Source organism: Xenopus tropicalis, chromosome 8 (genome assembly GCF_000004195.4).
Source record: "Xenopus tropicalis strain Nigerian chromosome 8, UCB_Xtro_10.0, whole genome shotgun sequence".
Classification (NCBI taxonomy): domain Eukaryota; kingdom Metazoa; phylum Chordata; class Amphibia; order Anura; family Pipidae; genus Xenopus; species Xenopus tropicalis.
In genome coordinates, this window is record NC_030684.2 from 121,807,192 (window position 1) to 121,828,570 (window position 21,379).

The 21,379-nt window shown below is 36.9% G+C and overlaps 3 protein-coding genes across 3 annotated transcripts; all 3 read right to left on the reverse strand.

Annotated features, from left to right (window-relative positions):
• Positions 1 to 2,664: 2,664 nt before the first annotated feature.
• Positions 2,665 to 3,600, reverse strand: LOC116406808 (olfactory receptor 1G1-like). The gene has a single exon (XM_031891720.1). The coding sequence runs from the start codon at positions 3,598 to 3,600 to the stop codon at positions 2,665 to 2,667; it is 936 nt and encodes a 311-aa protein (XP_031747580.1).
• A 6,411-nt stretch (positions 3,601 to 10,011) lies between these two features.
• On the reverse strand, positions 10,012 to 10,767 carry LOC116406809 (olfactory receptor 6M1-like). The gene has a single exon (XM_031891721.1). It carries the CDS (start codon positions 10,765 to 10,767, stop codon positions 10,012 to 10,014), a length of 756 nt encoding a protein of 251 aa, XP_031747581.1.
• An 8,755-nt stretch (positions 10,768 to 19,522) lies between these two features.
• LOC116406810 (olfactory receptor 6Y1-like) lies at positions 19,523 to 20,474 on the reverse strand. The gene has a single exon (XM_031891722.1). The coding sequence runs from the start codon at positions 20,459 to 20,461 to the stop codon at positions 19,523 to 19,525; it is 939 nt and encodes a 312-aa protein (XP_031747582.1). The 5' UTR covers positions 20,462 to 20,474.
• Positions 20,475 to 21,379: the final 905 nt, after the last annotated feature.

The window sequence follows — 21,379 nt, forward strand, 5'->3', positions numbered from 1 at the left end:
AATTCCATAAAAGCTGTCCACCAAAGTTACATACAATTTACTGTACCGTTATACATATATGTTAGTTAGTAGACTGAAAGAACTATGCAAAGCTTCTGGGCAACAAATTATTGAGTGGTAGGTTGTGTATAGATTCAAATACTATTCAGATATACAGAAAATGATGGTAAACAAACAGATTCTAGTTATAGAATAGAGGGAGAGGGATGTTGCTTGAAACATGTTGTTGCTTTTGTACTTGCGCTTGGGGGTTAGTAAGTGACCCTGGCTGCATTAAATGATTCCTATAATTCTATTTCAGTGGGGAGGATAAGCAGCAGGATCAGTAGCAGGCCCGGCAGGGTATGGGATCCATATAGATGTGTGGTAGCCAGCTGGTAGTGCCCCGGGGCTAAATACACAAAAAAACATGGAAATGTGCTTGTAGCAGAGTAAGTGCTACAGACTGATCAACGGGGCCTGATTAGCTTCAGCTGGATAATCATGTGGCCTTAGGGTGCATACCCACAAGCATTTCTCCCTGCGCTCCCCTGCCTGGCTTGTTCGTCTACTGGGGAGAGAGGCACACAGAGAGATAGAGGTCTGTAAACCAGTCGTATAGAAGTCTATGTACCTGTTCACACTTGCTGTATCCTGCTGGTGAAAACTGTCCTTGCTTTAACTGTTTGGCCAAAGAATTCTGCCTTTATATGTCGTTTAATGGTGCCGGCTCAATAAAAGACATTTATCTTTAAGAGACTTTTTTGCTGCTATGACATTTAGGGGTAGATTTATCAAAATTTGAGTTCAGAGATAAATACATAAAAACTCACCAACATTGCTGTTAAAGTCTACACTCAAATATAAGATATATAAGATAAAACTATTAAGCTATATTTAAAGATGCATTCCATCCAACAGTCACTTAAGCAACTTCTGTAATAGATTGGTCATTTCCTTCCTTAACAACTACTGCAGCTTATCTCCATCTGCATGGGATCCTAGAGCATCTATGCAAGTGTCCCTTTTAAATAAACAACACAGCTGTATTGGGATAGCACACCTTGTAATGGATAAGTAGTATCTGCGTGCAGCTCCTGTATGTGCCCCCATCTATGTTAAATCACTTTAAGGCTACCATAAAAATTCTAGAAAAGTGGGGAGCGTGGTTTGGCACCATGTAAGATAAATCAATAGTCTTACAGTCCCAGCAAGCAAGCCTGGTTTGAACATTGGCATTGCTCCTGAAACATTTTAGAGGACTCGCATGTCATGTCCACTATGGGCAGAGCTAAGAAATCCCATTCACCATTGAAACTAACAGAGCTCAAAAGTGTTGTGAGAGATAAGCCCACAGAGCTTTCACAAGATGGCCTCTCAACCTACACAGCTGCAGCCCCTGACTACGAGTAGTCTTTCCTAATACCTCAGAAAAATTCAAAGAATTACCAATCAATCTATGCATTATGTTCAGAGGTATTTTTAAAGACATTAAAGGTCAAGATGTGATTTTTTTTATTTCTTAACTTCAACATTCCTCCCCCAACCCTCTGATCACTTGCTAATGTTTGACCGGGCACAGAGGCTGCCAAAATCTCAGAAATGCAAAGGATTTGCCAGAACAATTTAAAATCACTGTGTATTTTTACAGATTTGTTAGCGGCAACCCTAGCCCAACGTTAGGAGTTCACAGATAAGGGCTAATAACATACCATACAAATGGGACTTCCCTACAAAATTAAGAGTGACCAGAAATAGTATCACCGCTGTATTAAAAGCTCCAGAGGTATGAGAATTCAGATTCTAATGGAGACTTGCCTGCAGAAAAGAAACCTTGATTAATTGCAGAATGGAAGAAAGTTTAATGTACCCCAGTCAAGTGAATATATTTTCAGTATTATATTATATGCATTGAATTCATTCACAGGATCTACAAAGTCTATTGTTCTTATATCTTTTTCTAAATATGGTAGACCATATAGGTTTTACCAAGGTTGCTTTGCATCCCCTCGATTTATTCTCATGTTACTTATGTGGTAGCTTTCTTCTCCTATCCACAAGGTCAGTAACTCATATTGTAATTTTATTAAACATGACTGCACCAATTACATTAGTTTCCCTTAATTTAATGTTAAGGGTCTTAACACCCCTTTAAAGAGTCCTAAAACATTTCATCAAATGAAAACACAGAAAGTAGATGCGGTATTCCTACAGGAAACACATTGTAATCATTACCTGCAATTCTTATAATTTTCATGCATCTGCTCCAGAAAAAAATAAAGGTGTTTGTATTCTGATTGGTTATAGAATTACCTTTGACTTACTCCAATCTGACCCTGATGGATGATACTTAATATTGATGTGTAATGTAAATGAAATGGTGAAATTTCTACTCGGTGTAACATATATGCTCTGAAATCCCTTCAAATTAATTTTTTAACAACATTATTCAGTAAATTATATAAACAGAAAAAGAAAGATCCATGGGCGTAGGTGGGGCTTTCAATTTCATACTAGATCTTTAAAGTGACTTCAGCTTCAAACAGATTAGTTCCACTTGTCCTTGATTATCAGTACAGGTACAAGCTGAAGCACATGATTAATAAAGCACACATTCTAGTGAATGGCATTTTGCAGGCGCATTATTTTATTCATTTTCGTTCACAGCACTGCCCCCGCTGATCATCAATGACTCCTTTTGATTTTTGTTTTGTTGGAAATTTGTTGTTTAAAATCCTTGTTCCGAAATGTGTATATAAAAGGGTTGATTAATGGTATCAGGGCAGTGTAGAGCAGGGAAAATGGTTTAGATAAAGTGGATGAATACTGAGATGTAGGCCTCATATAAGTAATCAGTGTTGCGCCGTAGAAGAGACTGACCACAGTGAGGTGGGAGGTACAAGTAGAGAAAGCTTTCTTCCTTCCTGTAGCAGAATGGATCTTTAGTATAGTGGAAATGATGTAGGTATAAGAGGCTACTGTAAGTGCGAATGCAGGAAGTCCCACCAATGAACCTAAAACATATGTCAACAACTGAACAGAAAAAGTGCTTGCACAAGACAGGTTTAATAATATGGAAGGATCACAAAAGAAATGGTCTATTGCCTGTGATCTACAGAAAGGTAAATGGGATATGAGCACAGTGTGTGACACTGGTTCTGCAAGACTGAACATCCAGCAAGTAATGACCAACATAACACAGACCCTTCTGTTCATCACAATCAAATACCTCAAAGGATTACAAATAGCAACATAGCGGTCATATGCCATGACAGCCAATGAGACAATTTCATCACATGCCAAAGTAAAAAAGAAGTGTAACTGGGTCATGCAGCCACCAAAAGAAATTGTATTGTCCCCTCTTAAGAGCATAGAAAGCAATTTAGGCTGAGAAACAGAAGAGGTACAGAGATCTATCAATGCAAGATTGCATAGGAAGAAGTACATAGGAAAGCTCAATAAAGAGGTTTGGTAAATCACTATTAGGATAAGTACATTTCCCAGTAAAGTAAGAAGATAGATCAGGAGAAACAGGCAGAACAATGGGATCTGTATGTCTGGGTAATCTGAGAAACCCTGGAGAATGAATCCACTGCTGCTGCTTTGGTTCTCAGCTGGCATAGTTATTGTGGCTCTTGGCCTACATAAGAGAAAACACGGAAGATAAAGCAGAAACTAAATATAACAAGGCCATAGGTAAAATGAAATATACAAACAAAGAAAAAGAGTAACGCTGGTGGTAGGAGAAAAGTTAACACAATCATAAACTGATGTACAATTTAATTGAAGTAGCTTGTTGTAAAATACTTTCTGCTGATGTTGTAAAAACATCTACAAGAGAAAGTTTAATGTTGGATATGACCCCTGATTATTAAGGCTACAAATTCAATTCAGTTAAACTAAACAGAATATGTTGTTACATGGAAACATTTTTCCCTTTGGCTAATAATTAATCAAATCTTGTCTTGATCAAATTTCACTAATAACATTTGGGTTCACACTTACAGTTTGTGCTGTATAGTATATGTAGGTAAAGGTGGCGTACAAGTGGTGTAATGGTGATACCTTTGTTGGCTAGGATTATCATCTTCCACTTTTGTTATGTTCCATATCAAAGGTTTTACCCTATATAGGATATCCTATTAGAATTCTGCAGCTTGAGCTTTATCAGACAATAACACCTAACATGAGATTGAAATATATTTATTTCTAACATGCATGATACCTTTCTTAAGATTTCCTGGGTTTCCTGGATGAGGCATATTTCTGTAAATTGGATCAACATACCTTAGGAAAAAAACACTTAATGAACCCAATAGGGTAGCTTTGCCTCCTATATGGGTTCATGCAGCTTAGTTACTGTCAAGTACAAGGCCTTGTTTTATTATTACAGATACAAATTAGTATTATTTGCTTAAAATGTAGTTTATGGGGCATTGTCTTCCAATGATTATCTTACCTGTCGTTGAAACATAGGGGCAGATTTTTCAGAGATTGAATTGGGAATTCTGAAGGATTCCGAAGAATTTGATCTATGCAGAAATGTTCAAAATGTGTCAATAGCTTCAAACAAAGGAAACATGGAATATCATGCAGAACATGTGTATGTGTTCCTTTTCATATTAATTCATTTTTAGCCATAATTTCTTAATAAGTCCTGGGAAGTACTGGATGCCTGAATGCTGAAGTCCTTCTATGTATGCCATTTGTATGTAGTTTTATATTTTTTAAAATGTATCAACCTTTGCTTTTGCTTAGTTGGGTCTGCAAAACAAAAACTCAATGTGAAAGATACCGGCCAACTTGCAGCTTAACTATGCTTTCTCTACTTTCTTTTTTTTTCAAGATATGAATTCAATTCTTTTTATAGATCTTCACATACCCTAAAAAGACCTCTGCAGTTTAAGAGTATATAATAAACTTCTTCTTAAAATAAATAAAATCACAGAGAGTATCTGACAATGCTTGGTAGTATTTCAGAAGTCATACAATTTATAGAGGTACGATAAAAAAAGCAGTAGCTTAAAGCAGATCCCTAATGGTTGAGGAACATCAAGAGATCCACAAAACCACCATCTGGAGAGTAAAGCTCTTACTAAGATGAAACACTCATTACAGTTGTACAGTCTTAAAAAAACAAACATAAGTTGAAAACAGTAATTTAGCAATAGTTCATTACTATTTCTTGCTGTCCCAAATGCTGGCCAAGCAACTTCTCCTCCCCCCACTATCTTCTCCATTGACTGTGTATGTGCTTATTATGTAACCCCTGTCCAGTAGGTTGGGGTGCGAGAAGGATACCCTCTTTCACAAGACCTCCTGTGTATTTGTTTATCTGTTCTGTTTCTTCTCCTCACCGACCATTTCAGTAATACCACCTATAAGCAGCAGCTGCAATGTTTTCAAAGATCTTTCAGCTTAGCTACTTGTTTGGCTGAAAGGGTTAATTGAAATTAGTATCTGCCATTGGATAATCCCATATTCAAACACTACTACTTTGGATAATAAGCTCTATTCACATACAAACTGGGAACATGCATACTATACATGCTAGATCACATGAGCCAATGAACTGACAGAGTTGTGTCTTTTTATCCCAAATAGTGATGAGCAAATCTGTCCAGTTTCACTTTCCTTCTTTGTTTTTCTTTTATTTTTCTATAAGAAAAAACATACAGTTCATGAGTAAAATATCCAGGACCATAAAACAAATAAACCAATAATTAACATTTTGTATATAACAGTAAAACATGTAGAAAAGACTCAGTAATGATCTATTAAAAGTTACTTGTGCGAAACAAGAATAATAGTTATATAATGGCAAAATGATGAATCCTTGGAACAGTAAAGAATTTCATTAACCTTTTCCCTTCTCTTTTTTTTCTGGTTATAGTATAAATATTTTCCATTTGAAAGTAAATATTAAGCAGTTTTAGATAAATACAAGATACAGTTGCACTAAGTTAACACAAGAGGATGGAGGTCCCTGCCCCATAGAGCTTACAATCTATATGGGAGGGTAACTTACAGACACAAATAGGCAAATATAAGTGCTGTAGGTCACAGTGGGTGACACTACAATATAAGTGCTGATTCCCAGATCAGGTGCTGGGTGAGTGCTCCAAAAGGGAGTCTTTTAGTTTAGTTCTCTCCGGAACAAATCACGGAGGGCATTCCCAATGTAAGGGGCAGCCAGGCAGAAAGGTTTAAGGCGGGAAACAGCAGTATGCATGGAACACTGAGCAGAGCGTTGTGGTTGGAAAGTCCCAAGCGGAGTTCAAAGTTTGATGACTCTCCACTCCCGCCACTCTGCTCAGTGTTCCATGAAGACCAAACGATTGCTCTTCGAGGAACGAAGGAGTCGGTCAGGAACGTACGGAGGCACAAGGGAAGAGATGTAGTGAGGAGCAGGGGAATGGTGGGGTAGCTTTATTTGTGCATAGGCGGTATATATTGCTTCACTGAGGGTGGGATTTATTAATGTTTAAAAACCCGATTTTGTGGTACTAAATGTGGGTTTTTTTCATGGTTTGTTATGCACAAAAAAGCAGAATGCAAAAATACACCATCTATAACCTGTCGAGATCATGTAAAGGTCAATAGCAGATGTCCCTTACAACAGGGAGATCTTTCTTCATGGTTTAAGAGGTTTTAGGGTTTTTTCATGTTCTGCAAAAGTTGTGGTTCGTGTGACAAATCAAAAAAGCTGTTGTTTTAGCATTTTTTTGTTTGTGCTTTTTCAGCGTGGATCGTTCGATAAATGACTGACATTCGTGGAAATGAGTGTAGTTGTGAAAAAGATATTAAACCATGAAAATCCAAATGTTAATAAATCATAAGCGATTTTTTTTCGGCAGGCATGGATACGCAGCAATTTTCTACATTGGCAAATTGTTTCATGAAAATCCTGTGCGAAAAAATTAACTGCACGTCAAAATAGACAGATTCACTCATCACTGTTAATAAATCCCTCCCTTAAAATAGAAGGAGAAATCTTAATCATTTTTTAAAAAATAATTCTTCAAGCTGCTGAATGCACTACAGGTGTGGGACCTGTTATCCAGAATGCTCTGGACCTGGGGTTTTCTAGATATGGGGTCTTTCAATAATTTTGATCTCCTTAAATCACCTAAAAAACCATTTAACTTTTAATTAAAACCCAATATGATTGTTTTGCCTCCAGTAAGGATTGATTTTATCTTAGTTGGGATCAAGTACAGGTACTGTTTTATTATTACAGAGAAAAGGGAATCATTTAACCATGAAATAAACCCAATAGGGCTGTTCTGCCCCCAATAAGGGGTAATTATATCTTAGTTGGGATCAAGTACAGGTACTGTTTTATTATTACAGAGAAAAGGGAATCATTTAACCATTAAATAAACCCAATAGGGCTGTTCTGCCCCCAATAAGGGGTAATTATATCTTAGTTGGGATCAAGTACAGGTACTGTTTTATTATTACAGAGAAAAAGGAATCATTTAACCATTAAATAAACCCAATAGGGCTGTTCTGCCCCCAATAAGGGGTAATTATATCTTAGTTGGGATCAAGTACAAGGTACTGTTTTATTATTACAGAGAAAAGGGAATCATTTTTAAAATTAGAATTATTTGCTTATAATGGAGTCTATGGGAGATGGCCTTTCCGTAATTCTGAACTTTCTGGATAATGGGTTTCCGGATAAGGGATCCCATACCTGTACTGTGGAGATAAAACAAATTGTGAACGCACGCTTGAATTTAAATTACATCCACATCCCTGGAGCAGTGCAGGCAGTTTAAAACTTTGCAGGCAAATTGATGATGCAATGTTTTAGTTCATTTTTTATGCAAATTGTATAATTGAAAACCACTGCAATATTATTGCTGTAAACTTTTCTTTATTCACCAATAAAAAAAACAAGAACAAAAAAACTTTGCAGGAAAAGGTGCTGACCGTGAAACGAGAGTTGGGCAGACAGGAAAATTACAGAGAATACATATTGGTGAAATTATTTTTAGCAGCTATTTCTGCCTGCATGTACTTCTGCATGGAACACTGAGCAGAGCGTTGTGGTTGGAAAGTCCCAAGCGGAGTTCAAAGTTTGATGACTCTCCACTCCCGCCACTCTGCTCAGTGTTCCATGAAGACATATATGCAGGCAGTAGAAATAGCTGCTGAAATAAAGCTACTTTAGCAGATACTTGTCACAGCTACTAAAAGCCAGAAAACACCCTGCCATAGACAATACTGAGAATTGCCTCTACTAAAACACACGTAGAGACAATAATCAGTAAATGATCAGCATTGTCTATTTTTATAGCTGTGACAAGTAGCTGCTACTAGTAGCTCTGTGTGTCTTTACCCAAAGGGATAATGTCAGAGGACAGGGACCAAGGTCCTTAAACAATGTCCAGTCCCCAGGAAATGGGGACTGATGGTAAATTTATGCTAGAGGATACTGTATCTAGTTAGGTTTGACAAGGTTTAGTACTATAGAAACTAATATATTTGAATATAAATTAGTAATGTATTACATTAGCCAAAAATGCAATAAATTCATGACCAAACACAGGTGGCTGCTTATGTTTGCCCAAAACGAACATCAGTCGGGGCAGTCCAAACCAGCTATGCACTGGAAAACCAGAAAGTTGGCAACCCTTATGTATTCTTAATAAGTTTGAAAATGTGAGTATTGTAATTCTGCAACACCCTCCTGATCTAGAAAGCCATATATTTGGGAGTGTGTGTAAAGTCAAAACGTGGGCAAGGAGGCTGCACAGAAAAGGCCAATGCATCTGCAGCAGGGCTAACATTATCTTTTTTCTCTTGACAGTGGCTTATGAAGCAATCACAACCTATGAGCAAATCAATCTGTGTCTCTGCTTATTATGTAGAAACAGCTAATTCACTTCCTGGCCAGAAATACACCACAATGTAAATTCTATAACACAAAATGCTAAAACTAAAATACAGCTACTGTATATTATTTCTTAATAAAAAATCTGAAGGTTTCTTTACAGTACTGGACAAGATCATAGCACATTGATTATCTCCACTAGAAAACAGCTACACCATATCCCTTTATTTATAAAAAAGCAGTACAAACTCTTTTATATGATTCATTTTGAGACCCCACATTTTTGTATGTGTGACAAACAATTCTGTTACATGAAATAGAATCATTCTATGGTTAAAAAGTTTCATGAATGAGAGGTTTATGGCACAAGGCCGCAGCCTGTCAATTTAAGAGCTTGCCAGACCAGTATACTATTATGCCACAGTTTTAGTGTGATAGAGTGCAATCTTTGGTGCACATCAAAATGGAATCGTTAGCACTGGAAAGTAAGATATCCAGTGATTGAAGTGTCATCGTAGGTTGTAAAAACAGAGACACTTCACTTTATATGTATAAACTGAGGGGCAGGATTATTCAAATTTGAGATGGATTTATTGAAATAACCTGGGAAATAAATGATGCTGAGTTTCTACAGAAGTCAATGGGAATTGTCTCCAAAGATTTCGAACAACTTTTGTAACCATCCTTTTTTAAGACATTCAAGAGCTCTAGCCTAATTCTAAACTTTACAATAATTCAATTTTCATGTTTGGTATCAATTATCTGGAATGCTTAGGAGCTGGAGCTTTTATGAATAAGGATTTGTTTCTATAATGTGGATCACCATACCTTCATTCTGCATTTAGTTTTTATAGTATATAAACCCTATAGGACCAATATGAATTTATGCTACGATCAAGATCATGGCACTGTTTTATCCAGAAAGCACTGAATTATGGAAATGTCATCTCCTATAGAGTACATGTTAGGTAAGTAATTAAAATAAAATAATAAAAGATCCCATACTTGTTATAATGGCAAATTTCAATTCCTGAACATAAAATACATTACATGTATTTAAGTGGACAACAAAGTGGCGTGGTTCTGTATGGGCTTGGATCTAGAAACTGATTGTGTAAATCATTAGTAAGACTTGTTCAACAAGTTGAAGAAATAATTCATCATAGTAGCAGGTAAAGCCATCAGTTCTATTAGCATTTAATTATTCCTTTTCTAAAAATATATTGTTTGATTTCCTTGGTTCGTAAAGCGTATATAAAAGGGTTACTTAAGGGGGTCAGGGCAGTGTATAAAAAGGCAGATGGTTTTGATAGAATAGCTGAATACTGAGCTGGAGGTCTCAAATAAGTAATTAAAATGCTGCCGTAGAAGACAATGACCACAGTGAGGTGGAAGGAACAAGTAGAGAAAGCTTTCTTCCTTCCTGTAGCAGAATGGATCTTTATAATAGTGGAAATGATGTAGGTATAAGAGGCTATAATAAGAGCAAAGGCAGGAAGTCCAACAAGTGCGCCCGAAATATATGTTAATAACTCTATGTAGAATGTATCTTTACAAGACAGCTTTAATAATACAGTAAGATCACAAAAGAAATGATCTATTATTCGTGAACTGCAGAAAGGTAATGTTGATATGAGTAAAGTGTGTGACAATGGTTCTGTGAAACCAAATATCCAACAAGCAGTGATCAATATAACACAGAATCTTCTGTTCATCACAATCAAATATCTCAAAGGATTACAAATAGCAACATAGCGATCATATGCCATGGCAGTCAGTGAGACAAACTGAGTACATGCCAAAAACATAAAGCACTGTAGCTGGAATAGGCATCCAATAAAAGAAATAGTATTGTTCCCTCCTAAAAGGCCTAAAAGAAGTTTTGGATGATACACAGAGGAAGTAAAGATATCAATAAATGCCAGATTGCATAGGAAGAAATACATAGGGGTTTGCCATAATGACATCTTATAAATCACAGTTAAGATAAATAAATTTGCCTTTAGGGTGAGAATATAAATCAGAAGAAACAGACAGAACAATGGAATCCGCAGCTCTGTATATTCTGAAAATCCCTGGAGAATGAAACCATCAGCGCTGCTTTGGTTATTATCTGGCATAAATTTTGTGGTGCAAGGGCTGTAGTATTACAAAAATGTAGATACAATTCAGTTAACAGAGCAAACCAATCTTCACCAATGGAAGAACTGTAAGGAGAAGAGAACAAAGAATTATATTAAAAGAAGCTAAACCCAATACTATAACCACAAAGCATAATAACTGGTTGGAACAGACTTCCTGCTGATTATATATTATTGTTAGATAAGCTTATAAAGTAGAAACATTTCAGTTAATTTTTCATTATTGGAAAGTACAATAGTTATTGTATATTGCAAAGAAAATTCCATAGATATAGTAACATTTTAATGGAATACCACTACTATAATAATGACTCAATCATTTTGATGACAAGACACTTTTTTTTCAGTTCCTTATTTTCCAATTATTTTTATCCAGGAAGGATGTTGAAGATTTTTATAAACAGAGAAAATGACAAAAAAAATTGAAAAGAGGATCAGGAAAGGTTGTGCAAATTGAAGAAAAATTCCAGTAATAAAAAATCCTATCCTTGTGGCTTAGAAGAAGTTTTATTATATACACTGTAAAGTGGAGCAAACTATACAATGTTTCATCTTTTTTCTATTGGTGTATGGGGTCGGTAAATAGTTCTGAGAATACAAAAAAAATTATTATATTTGCACAAAGGAGATATTTGAGTGAGTTCCAAACCCCTTATTATGTAGACTTCTTGGACTTATCAGTCTGAATCCTATATTTGCCATATTCAATTTGATGGGGAAAACTTTATTTCATGGTTTATCACATGAAAAATTCATTGAAGTCTATTGAAAATCTAGACCTGAATTAGGAGATAAGTCTTTCTTGTGAAATCTGGTCCATTATAAACTATTCTACAATGAAACTATTTTCTAGAGTCCCCAGTTATTAGCCCTTGCCATTATGCACAAGTTAGGTAACATATTGGCTTAGGATATTTTAAACTTTCTCATGGAAACTTCAGAGCAAGTCAATAAGACAATTTTCGGGTTTAGACACTCTTATGTTTCACTAAATAGGAAAAAGGTGGAACATCTGTGGAATATCTGTGTACATAAAAATCAACCTTTGCCTCTGCCTCAGGCTAGACATTCCATAGGTTTCAGTCTGTGCTGACTGAGTATCAGACATCAAAAATATTGAGCTCTAGCCATGAGCAAAATGAATTAGAAAACATTTATTTTATGAAGATTGCAAGAATGTTCAGATATATGTTATTGTCTAAAAATAATTAGAGAAGATATGAAATATTAATTAAAATAAATTGTGGACAATAAACTTACCCTTGAACTACAGTCTAACCATATAACATCAATTTAACGGAACACAGAGCATTTGTTTAGATATGTTTGGAAGTACTTCAGGAAGCATCCAATTTATAGCGGTGCAACACAAAACAGATCCCAAGACAATGCAACTCAAGGGAACAAAACACCTTACCTCAACTCCCCAAAATGGTATATTCTTGTATTGTAATGTAAAATATGAAATAATTGCATATGTATAAATATATTAATAAACACTCACGAGACCGATATAACCAAAGCTCAATGGAATACACTGGCGAAAAAAATTGTCTGCATTTTAGCTACGGCTCGGATAAGGATAACAAGACCACTCTATGTATTCTGTATGAGACTACAGGGGGCAACAGAAATTTTGAACAACTAAGACACTTTTATGATATGGGAGAAAGAGAACAGATTAGAGCTCTTTCTGGTCAGTTTACTTTGCTGAGATATAGTTGAGTTGAAAGTTATTGTATATTAAATAATATAATAATAATATAATTCCCATGCTATTGCAGATGTTAAACATTCCAAAAGTTAGAACACATCTAAAATGTAAATCTTATTGGACATTTTAAAAATAAGGAAGGCTCACAACATGTACAACATAAACTGAATCTGCCAGTCACTCCAGCATTTGTTACTGCCTGGTATGGAACTAAGATGAGAGCTTATTTAGGACTGAGCAATTGAAGTAAAATGTGAAACGTGTTGTCATTAAACTTACTATGATAAATTATAACCAATTATTTCAGTAGGGAGAGTTTGTAAGGGAGTGTGCCAATTTACCATATATTTGGTTGCAGGCAAACTCTCTACAGAATCTCTATCCACATAGGGCTGTGCTATGGTATGACATACTAGTTAGTAGGCACGCTCCTTTAGATTGAGTGGAGGTGATTTTGTGCCTTCTAACCAAAATGATACCTCATAATTCTCCTCTAGAATGTGTAAAAAAAAAAAGCTTTGGATGTTATGCCTGTTCAGAAACCATCCAAGCCACACTTGCATCACAACATCAGAGCACTCTACAACCTCACTGCCCACACTGTGAAGAATTATGTTGGGTTTTTCTTTGACTTTAGCTTATTCTTCCGCTTCTTATTCTTAGCGCCCCCCATTCTCTAAACGCTACTCCTCCTACAATGGATACATTTAACCTGCTGCCATTCTCACAGTATTAACCTCAGGGTCCCCAAACTTTTCACAGTTGGTCTCTAGGGGACTGCAGTTTTAGTCTTGGAAAAGTGGGCGGATCCACCAACAGCCAATCAGATTTCACCTATTGAATCTTATGAATCTTATTGGTTTGATGCCAGGGTTCCAAACTGTGCAGAGTTTGTCACTGGGTGCCTATTTTTCAACTTTAGAAAAGTGGGCGGGCCAACAACAGCCAATCAGATTTCACCTATAGACTTCATATGTTTAAATTTAAATTGCTGCCATTCTTTAAATATTAATACTAAGGTCCCCAAAGTTCACAGAGCTAGTCACCTGGTATCTGCGGTTCAGAGTTTGGCTGTTGGTGGCTCCACCCACTTTTTCTATCAGATTTTAACTATTGATTTTTTAATGGGAAAATTAAACCTGCTGCCATTCTCACAGTATTAACACCAGGGTCTCTAGGGGACTGCATTTTTAGGTTTTAAAAAGTGGGTGGAGCCACCAACAGCCAATCAGACTTCACCTATTGAATTTTTTTTGTTTAAATTTAAAATGCTGCCTTTCTCACACTATTTATGTCAGGGTTCACATACTTTGCACAGTCAGTCACTGGCTGACAATGTATTCAGGGTTAGAACAAGTGGGTGGAGCCACCAACAGCCAATCCATTTCCACCCATTAAACTTCATTGATTTATATTTAAACTGATGCCATTATTTAAGTATTAATTCCAGGGTTGTTGAACTTTCCAAAGTTAGTCACTGGGTATTTGCGGTTCAAAGTTAGGGGAAAAAAGTGGGCGGAGCCACCAACAGCCAATCACATTTCACTTATTTACTTTCAATGGTGAAGTGTAAAATGCTGTCAGTCTCACAATTTTTATGCCTGAGTCCCCAAACTTTGCAGAGTTGGTCACTGGGGGCCTGCAGTTCTAAAATAGGAAAAGTGGGTTGGGCCACTAACAGCCAATTGGATTTCATCCATTGAATTTTATTGGTTTAAATATAAAATGCTGTCATTCTCACACTATTTATGCCAGGGTGCCCACTGTTTGTCACTGGGTGACTTTGACTCAAGGTTAGAAAAAGTGGGCACACCCACCAATCACTATTCACCTATTGACTTTTATCGGTTTAAATTTAAACTGCTGCTGTTCTTTAACTATTAACCCTAGGGTCCATAAACTTTGCAGAGTTAGTCACTGGGTAACTGCAGTTCCAGGTTAGAAAAAGTGGGTGGAGCCACCAACCGCCAATCAAATGTCACTAATAAACTTTCAGTGGGGAAATTTAATTCAGACACTATCAAAACCAGGGTCCCCAAACTTTGCACAGTGTTTTTACTATATAACTGTGGCCCAAGGTTAGAAAAAGTGGGCGGAGCCAACAACAGGTCAGATTTCATTCAGTGACTTCATGTTTTTCAACCCAACATGAAGTTTGTTCTTAAACTTCCCTTTCTTGTTACTTCTGCTGCTTCAAATGAAAGTTTAGTTCCTCAAGATTAAAGTCTCTGGTAAGTTGATCTTTTCTATTAAAAAAAGATCCCCAACCATCTGTCTATAATGCTCTATAATGTACTTGTAATAGTAATTATGTCTCTTTGCAGAGGTCCTTTCTCCAGAGAAAGAAAGTCCAAGTTTAAATTCCCTCTACCAGTTTAGTTGCAGTCTCTGCACTCTCTCCAGCTCTTCAGTATCCTTCTTAAGGACTGGAGCCCAAAACTGCACCGCATACTCAAGGTATGGCCTTACCAGGGACTTATAAAGAGGCAAAAGTATGTTTTCATCTGTTAAATCAATGTCCTTTTTTTATTTGTTTTAGTAGCCACTGAATGCTACTGCCTAGAGTTACATAGCTTGTTATCCACAAAATCCCCAGGTCCTTTCTAATTAAGGATACCTCCAACACAATACCTTTTAGTATATAACTTGTATTTATATTATTTCTACCAAAGTGCACTTTGCACCTTGCACTGACTGACACTGAACCTTATTTGCCAGTTTGCTACCCAGTGTTCAAACTGTTACTATGAACTATAAGGTTCCATGTGCAATCTTCTCTGATCATATTAACACAACTCTCAAAACCTGCCATTTCTTCCTACCCAGTATTGACAAGATCCACCACTTTCTTTTGCAAAAAATAGTTCAAATGCTTATTCATGCTCTCATCCTATCCTGCCTAGACTAATGCACCTATTTTGTCCTTGTTTTTGTCCTCTGGCTTTTATAACTAACACCTCTATTTACCACATACATGAAACTACTTGCGTTAACATGTAACATAGTAACATAGTAAGTTGGGTTGAAAAAAGACATATGTCTATCATGTTCAACCATAATGCCTATATATAACCTGCCTAACTGCTAGTTGAGCCAGAGGAAGGCAAAACACCCCATCTGAAGCCTCTCTAATTTGCCGCAGAGGGGAAAAAATTCCCTCCTGACTCCAAGATGGCAATCGGAGCAGTCCCTGGATCAACTTGTACTAAGAGCTATCTCCCATAACCCTGTATTCCCTCACTTGTACTGAGAGCTATCTCCCCTACCCCTGTATTCCCTCACTTGTACTGAGAGCTATCTCCCCTACCCCTGTATTCCCTCACTTGTACTGATAGCTATCTCCCATAACCCTGTATTCCCTCACTTGTACTGAGATCTATCTCCCCTACCCCTGTATTCCCTCACTTGTACTGAGAGCTATCTCCCATACCCCTGTATTCCCTCACTTGTACTGAGAGCTATCTCCCATACCCCTGTATTCCCTCACTTGTACTGAGAGCTATCCCCCCTACCCCTGTATTCCCTCACTTGTACTGAGAGCTATCTCCCCTACCCCTGTATTCCCTCACTTGTACTGAGAGCTATCTCCCATACCCCTGTATTCCCTCACTTGTACTGAGAGCTATCTCCCCTACCCCTGTATTCCCTCACTTGTACTGAGAGCTATCTCCCATACCCCTGTATTCCCTCACTTGTACTGAGAGCTATCTCCCATACCCCTGTATTCCCTCACTTGTACTAAGAGCTATCCCCCCTACCCCTGTATTCCCTCACTTGTACTGAGAGCTATCTCCCATAACCCTGTATTCCCTCACTTGTACTGAGAGCTATCTCCCATACCCCTGTATTCCCTCACTTGTACTGAGAGCTATCTCCCCATACCCCTGTATTCCCTCACTTGTACTGAGAGCTATCTCCCCATACCCCTGTATTCCCTCACTTGTACTGAGAGTTATCCCCCCTACCCCTGTATTCCCTCACTTGTACTGAGAGCTATCTCCCATACCCCTGTATTCCCTCACTTGTACTGAGAGCTATCTCCCCTACCCCTGTATTCCCTCACTTGTACTGAGAGCTATCTCCCCTACCCCTGTATTCCCTCACTTGTACTGAGAGCTATCTCCCATACCCCTGTATTCCCTCACTTGTACTAAGAGCTATCTCCCATACCCCTGTATTCCCTCACTTGTACTGAGAGCTATCTCCCATAACCCTGTATTCCCTCACTTGTACTGAGAGCTATCTCCCATAAACCTGTATTCCCTCACTTGTACTGAGAGCTATCTCCCATAAACCTGTATTCCCTCACTTGTACTGAGAGCTATCTCCCCTACCCCTGTATTCCCTCACTTGCTAAGAATCCATCCAGCCCCTTCTTAAAGCTATATAATGTATCAGCCAGTACGACTGATTCGGGGAGGGAATTTCACAACTTCACAGCAAACGGAGTGGGTGCCCTCGTGTCCGTTGGAAGGACCTACTGGTAAATAAAATATTAGAGAGGTTATTATATGATCCCCTTATATATTTATACATAGTTATCATGTTACCTCTTAAGCGCCTCTTCTCCAAGGTAAACAGACCCAACTTGTGCCCCTTATATTGCTTCATGTAAAACATTAAACACTGCAATCAAGTTTAATTGCAGGAAAATGCCTTTTTCTGCATTTTCAAGCAATTATACTGGATTGCCATAAGTAGTGTGTTTTCCATTTGGCGATCTAAAATATATTAGATGACATCTCAAATACATTAAATACAGTAAGGCAGTAGAAACTTTCTCCCCAAGTACATTAAATGCAGTGAGAAGCAGTATGAACCTAAGCCCCAAATACATTTATTTATTTAAAGAGAAAACATCTCAAACACAAGTCTTATGCATTCCATGCATGAAGGGCACTTGATCACAGTCTTATGATCTGCCCTTTCAAGGCACAAGTTTATTAATTGCATCATATTTTCTTCGATACTCTATTTTTCATGACAGTCTGCTATTACAGAAAAGTGTAATCCCCCTAAGCAGAAGGACTGGGGCATGTGCACCTGGATCCATACTCACATGGGTAAGTTTACCCCAAGAACTGGATTTTTCATTGATATACTTTATTTTATGCGTAATAGATCGTGCCAGACCAATTGATTTGCCTTCCACGAAGAGGGGAGCAGTAACCTCGACTATGGGATGACAGTGGATGTGATCTACTTAGACTTTGCTAAAGCATTTGATACAGTACCACACAGAAGGTTAATGATCACATTAAGGAATATTGGCCTGGAACATAATATTTATGCTTCGATAGAGAACTGGCTGATGGATAGATTACAAGGAGTTTTGATAAATGGAACATTTCCTAATTGGAGCAGCATTGTTAGTGAAATACTGCAGGGTCAGTCCTTGGTCCTTTGATTTTAACTTGTTTATTAGTGACCATGAGGTGGGCATTGAAAGTCCTGGCTCTGTTTTTGCTGATGATACTAAATTGTGCAATTCCATGCAGTATTCTGCTACTTTGCAGTTAGTGATCTGACTAAACTGTAAATCTGGGCAACAAACTGGCAAATAGAGTTCAGTATTGAACTCAGTAAAAATAACATACATTTATACATAAAAATGGTAGTGTGTTGACTAATCTTTGTGTAACACTGTATCCCCATACCTCAGTTATACAGTTATGGATTTTATTATGGTTAACGTGCATAAGCATATAATACAGAAACATGCAATGTTGTACAATATCTTATCTAAATGGTAAATGATAAGAAATCTAGTTACAGTTACTAATGTTTAATAAAAGTGATAATGTCGAAGGAACTGTGGAAAACAAGTTAAAGGGGCAATGCCCCACCAGAAAATAAATATTAGGCAAAAATGGGTAACATAAATAAGATTAATGTGATTTTACATTATATAACTAACGATGCATCTTTATATGTAACAAATAATGCTTATGTATGCTATGAAAACTTGAAAAAAATAAAAATATTAAAAATGGTAGTGTGTTGGGGGAATCATTAATTAAGCAGTGTCATTTATTGACTAAACCAAATTAAGTACTGTCTAACAGAAAAAGGACATTAACCAAGGGATGAAAACATAATTCAGCCTCTTTATATCTCCATGGTAAGGTCTCACCAAGTTCAGCGCAGTTTTTGGCTTCAGTCAAATAAATGTGCATCTAAACTAGTAGAGGGGATAAAAGAGTTAAACCATAATGGTAGACTATTAAGGTTATGATTGTCTTTTCTGGAGAAAAGGTGCATGTGAGGGGACATGCTTACTTATTACAAGTGTATAACAGGGCATCATTGCCAAAAAGTATGGGATTTTTTTATGCATGCTTGTTTCATGCAAAACAACATCAACAGGAGAAGGAGGGACTCCATAGAAACCTCACCAAGAAGGAAATTAGATGAGGATTTCCACTTTAGTTATGCTGAGGACAACAGGTACCATCTATATTGCAAAAAGTAAACACAAAGAACCCTGTTTTTTGCTCTTAGATTGTCCCTTTGGATGTCCCAAGAGCTTCAAATTCATTCATTCTATGACAAGAATCCCTGGGCAAAATGCTCAGCACGCAAGGCAATGAGCATAAATTGGCAGTCCTGAAGCACTCTAATAATAAAGAATGTAACTGTGCCCATTATGTTAATACCTTAGTTATTTAAATGCAAATACATTGTTATTGGACCTATAAAGGCCTGGACTAACCAACTGATTAGAAGAATAATTTTTAAATGCAAGTGCAGTGTGTAATGTGCATTTTCTGACACAAACCGACATGTTTACCCATAATGCAGTCGCATATTTGCATTCATTTTTGTTCACAGCACTGCACCTGACATTCATAAAGGACCCCTTTTGATTTCTATCTTTTTGGATATTTGTTGTTTAATATCCTTGTTTCGTAACGTGTATATAAAAGGGTTGATTAATGGTATCAGGGCAGTGTAGAGAAAGGAAAATGGTTTTGATAAAGTGGATGAATATTGAGATGTAGGCCTCATATAAGTAATGAGTATAGTGCCATAGGAAAGAATGACCACAGTGAGGTGGGAGGTACAAGTAGAGAAAGCTTTCTTCCTTCCTGTAGCAGAATGGATCTTTATAATAGTAGAAATGATGTAGGTATAAGAGGCTACTGTAAGTGCAAAGGCAGGAAGTGCCACCAATGAACCAAAAACAAATGTCAACATCTCAATAAAAACAGTGTTTGCACAAGACAGTTTTAATAATATGGAAAGATCACAAAAGAATTGGTCGATTGTCCGTGATCTGCAGAAAGGTAAATGGGATATGAGCACAGTGTGTAACATTGGTTCTGCAAAACTAAACATCCAGCAAGAGATGACCAAAAAGACACAGACCCTTCTGTTCATCACAACCAAATACCTCAAAGGATTACAAATAGCAACATAGCGGTCATATGCCATGACAGTCAGTGAGATAAATTCAGCACATGTCAAAGACAAAAAGAAGTGTAACTGGGTCATACAGCCACCAAAAGAAATTGTATTGTCTCCTCCTAAGAGCATGAAGAGAAGTTTAGGTTGAAAAATAGAGGAACTACACATATCAATAAATGCAAGATTGCACAGGAAGAAGTACATAGGAATGTTGAATAATGAGGTTTGGTAAATCACTATTAGGATAAGTACATTTCCCAGTAAAGTAAGAAGATAGATCAGGAGAAACAGGCAGAACAATGGGATCTGTATGTCTGGGTAATCTGAGAAACCCTGGAGAATGAATCCACTGCTGCTGCTTTGGTTCTTGTCTGGCATAGTTATTGTGGCCCTTGGCTTGTATTAGAGCAATCATTGGAGATATAGCAGAACCTAAAGATAAAATAAAAATAAATAAATAATAGATAAAATTAATTAAGAATGCTAATTGCAAATAGAAACCTGTTTGTTACATGAGAAATTGCTGTAAAACTTTCTGGCTGGAATAGACTTTTTGCTGGTGTTGTAAAAATTGCTGCAAGAAAGGAGTGTTACAGAACCAGCCAGCAAGTTTTCACATTTTCTCTCTCTATGTCCAGACACCATTTTTTGAGTGTTAAATCCTGCCTCTAGATGGTGATAGAATGCGATGACTTGCCAGCAAAACACAATAAAAAATGCCACACTCAATGCACCACCTGGTACAGAATTTCGTTTTTTTTACTGTGTATCTGTAGATATAACACCATATTATTATTATTGTTATTAATAATAAGAACCTTAACTATAAACTTATGTTTAACTAAATGGGCTATGAAGCAATGGTAACAGGTTTGCCTTTTGCCAGTAACTAATCAACTCTTGCCTTGATCAGTCTATTATGATATATAGTATATAATAATATGAAATAACTGATTTTGCATAGGTCCACATTTACCTTTTATCTTTTGTGCTGTATATGTTGGATATCCTAATATCTTGATTATGATCAAAATCATAAGGGGGGGTCGATATTAATCTTGTAGTGAAACATTTTAAAATGCGTGGCAGGATCTATTTTCAGTACCTTGCAATACAAGAAAAATCTTGGTGGCCTGCATACCTAAGACCTCTTATGTACTGATGCCATTATATGTGGTCTTTTGTTGCTACTTGTTTTAAAATATATTTTATAACCTTTGTTTTTGCTCAGTTATGCTGTAATGAGTTTGAAATAGATTTTTATATTATCACATATATATATATATATATATATAA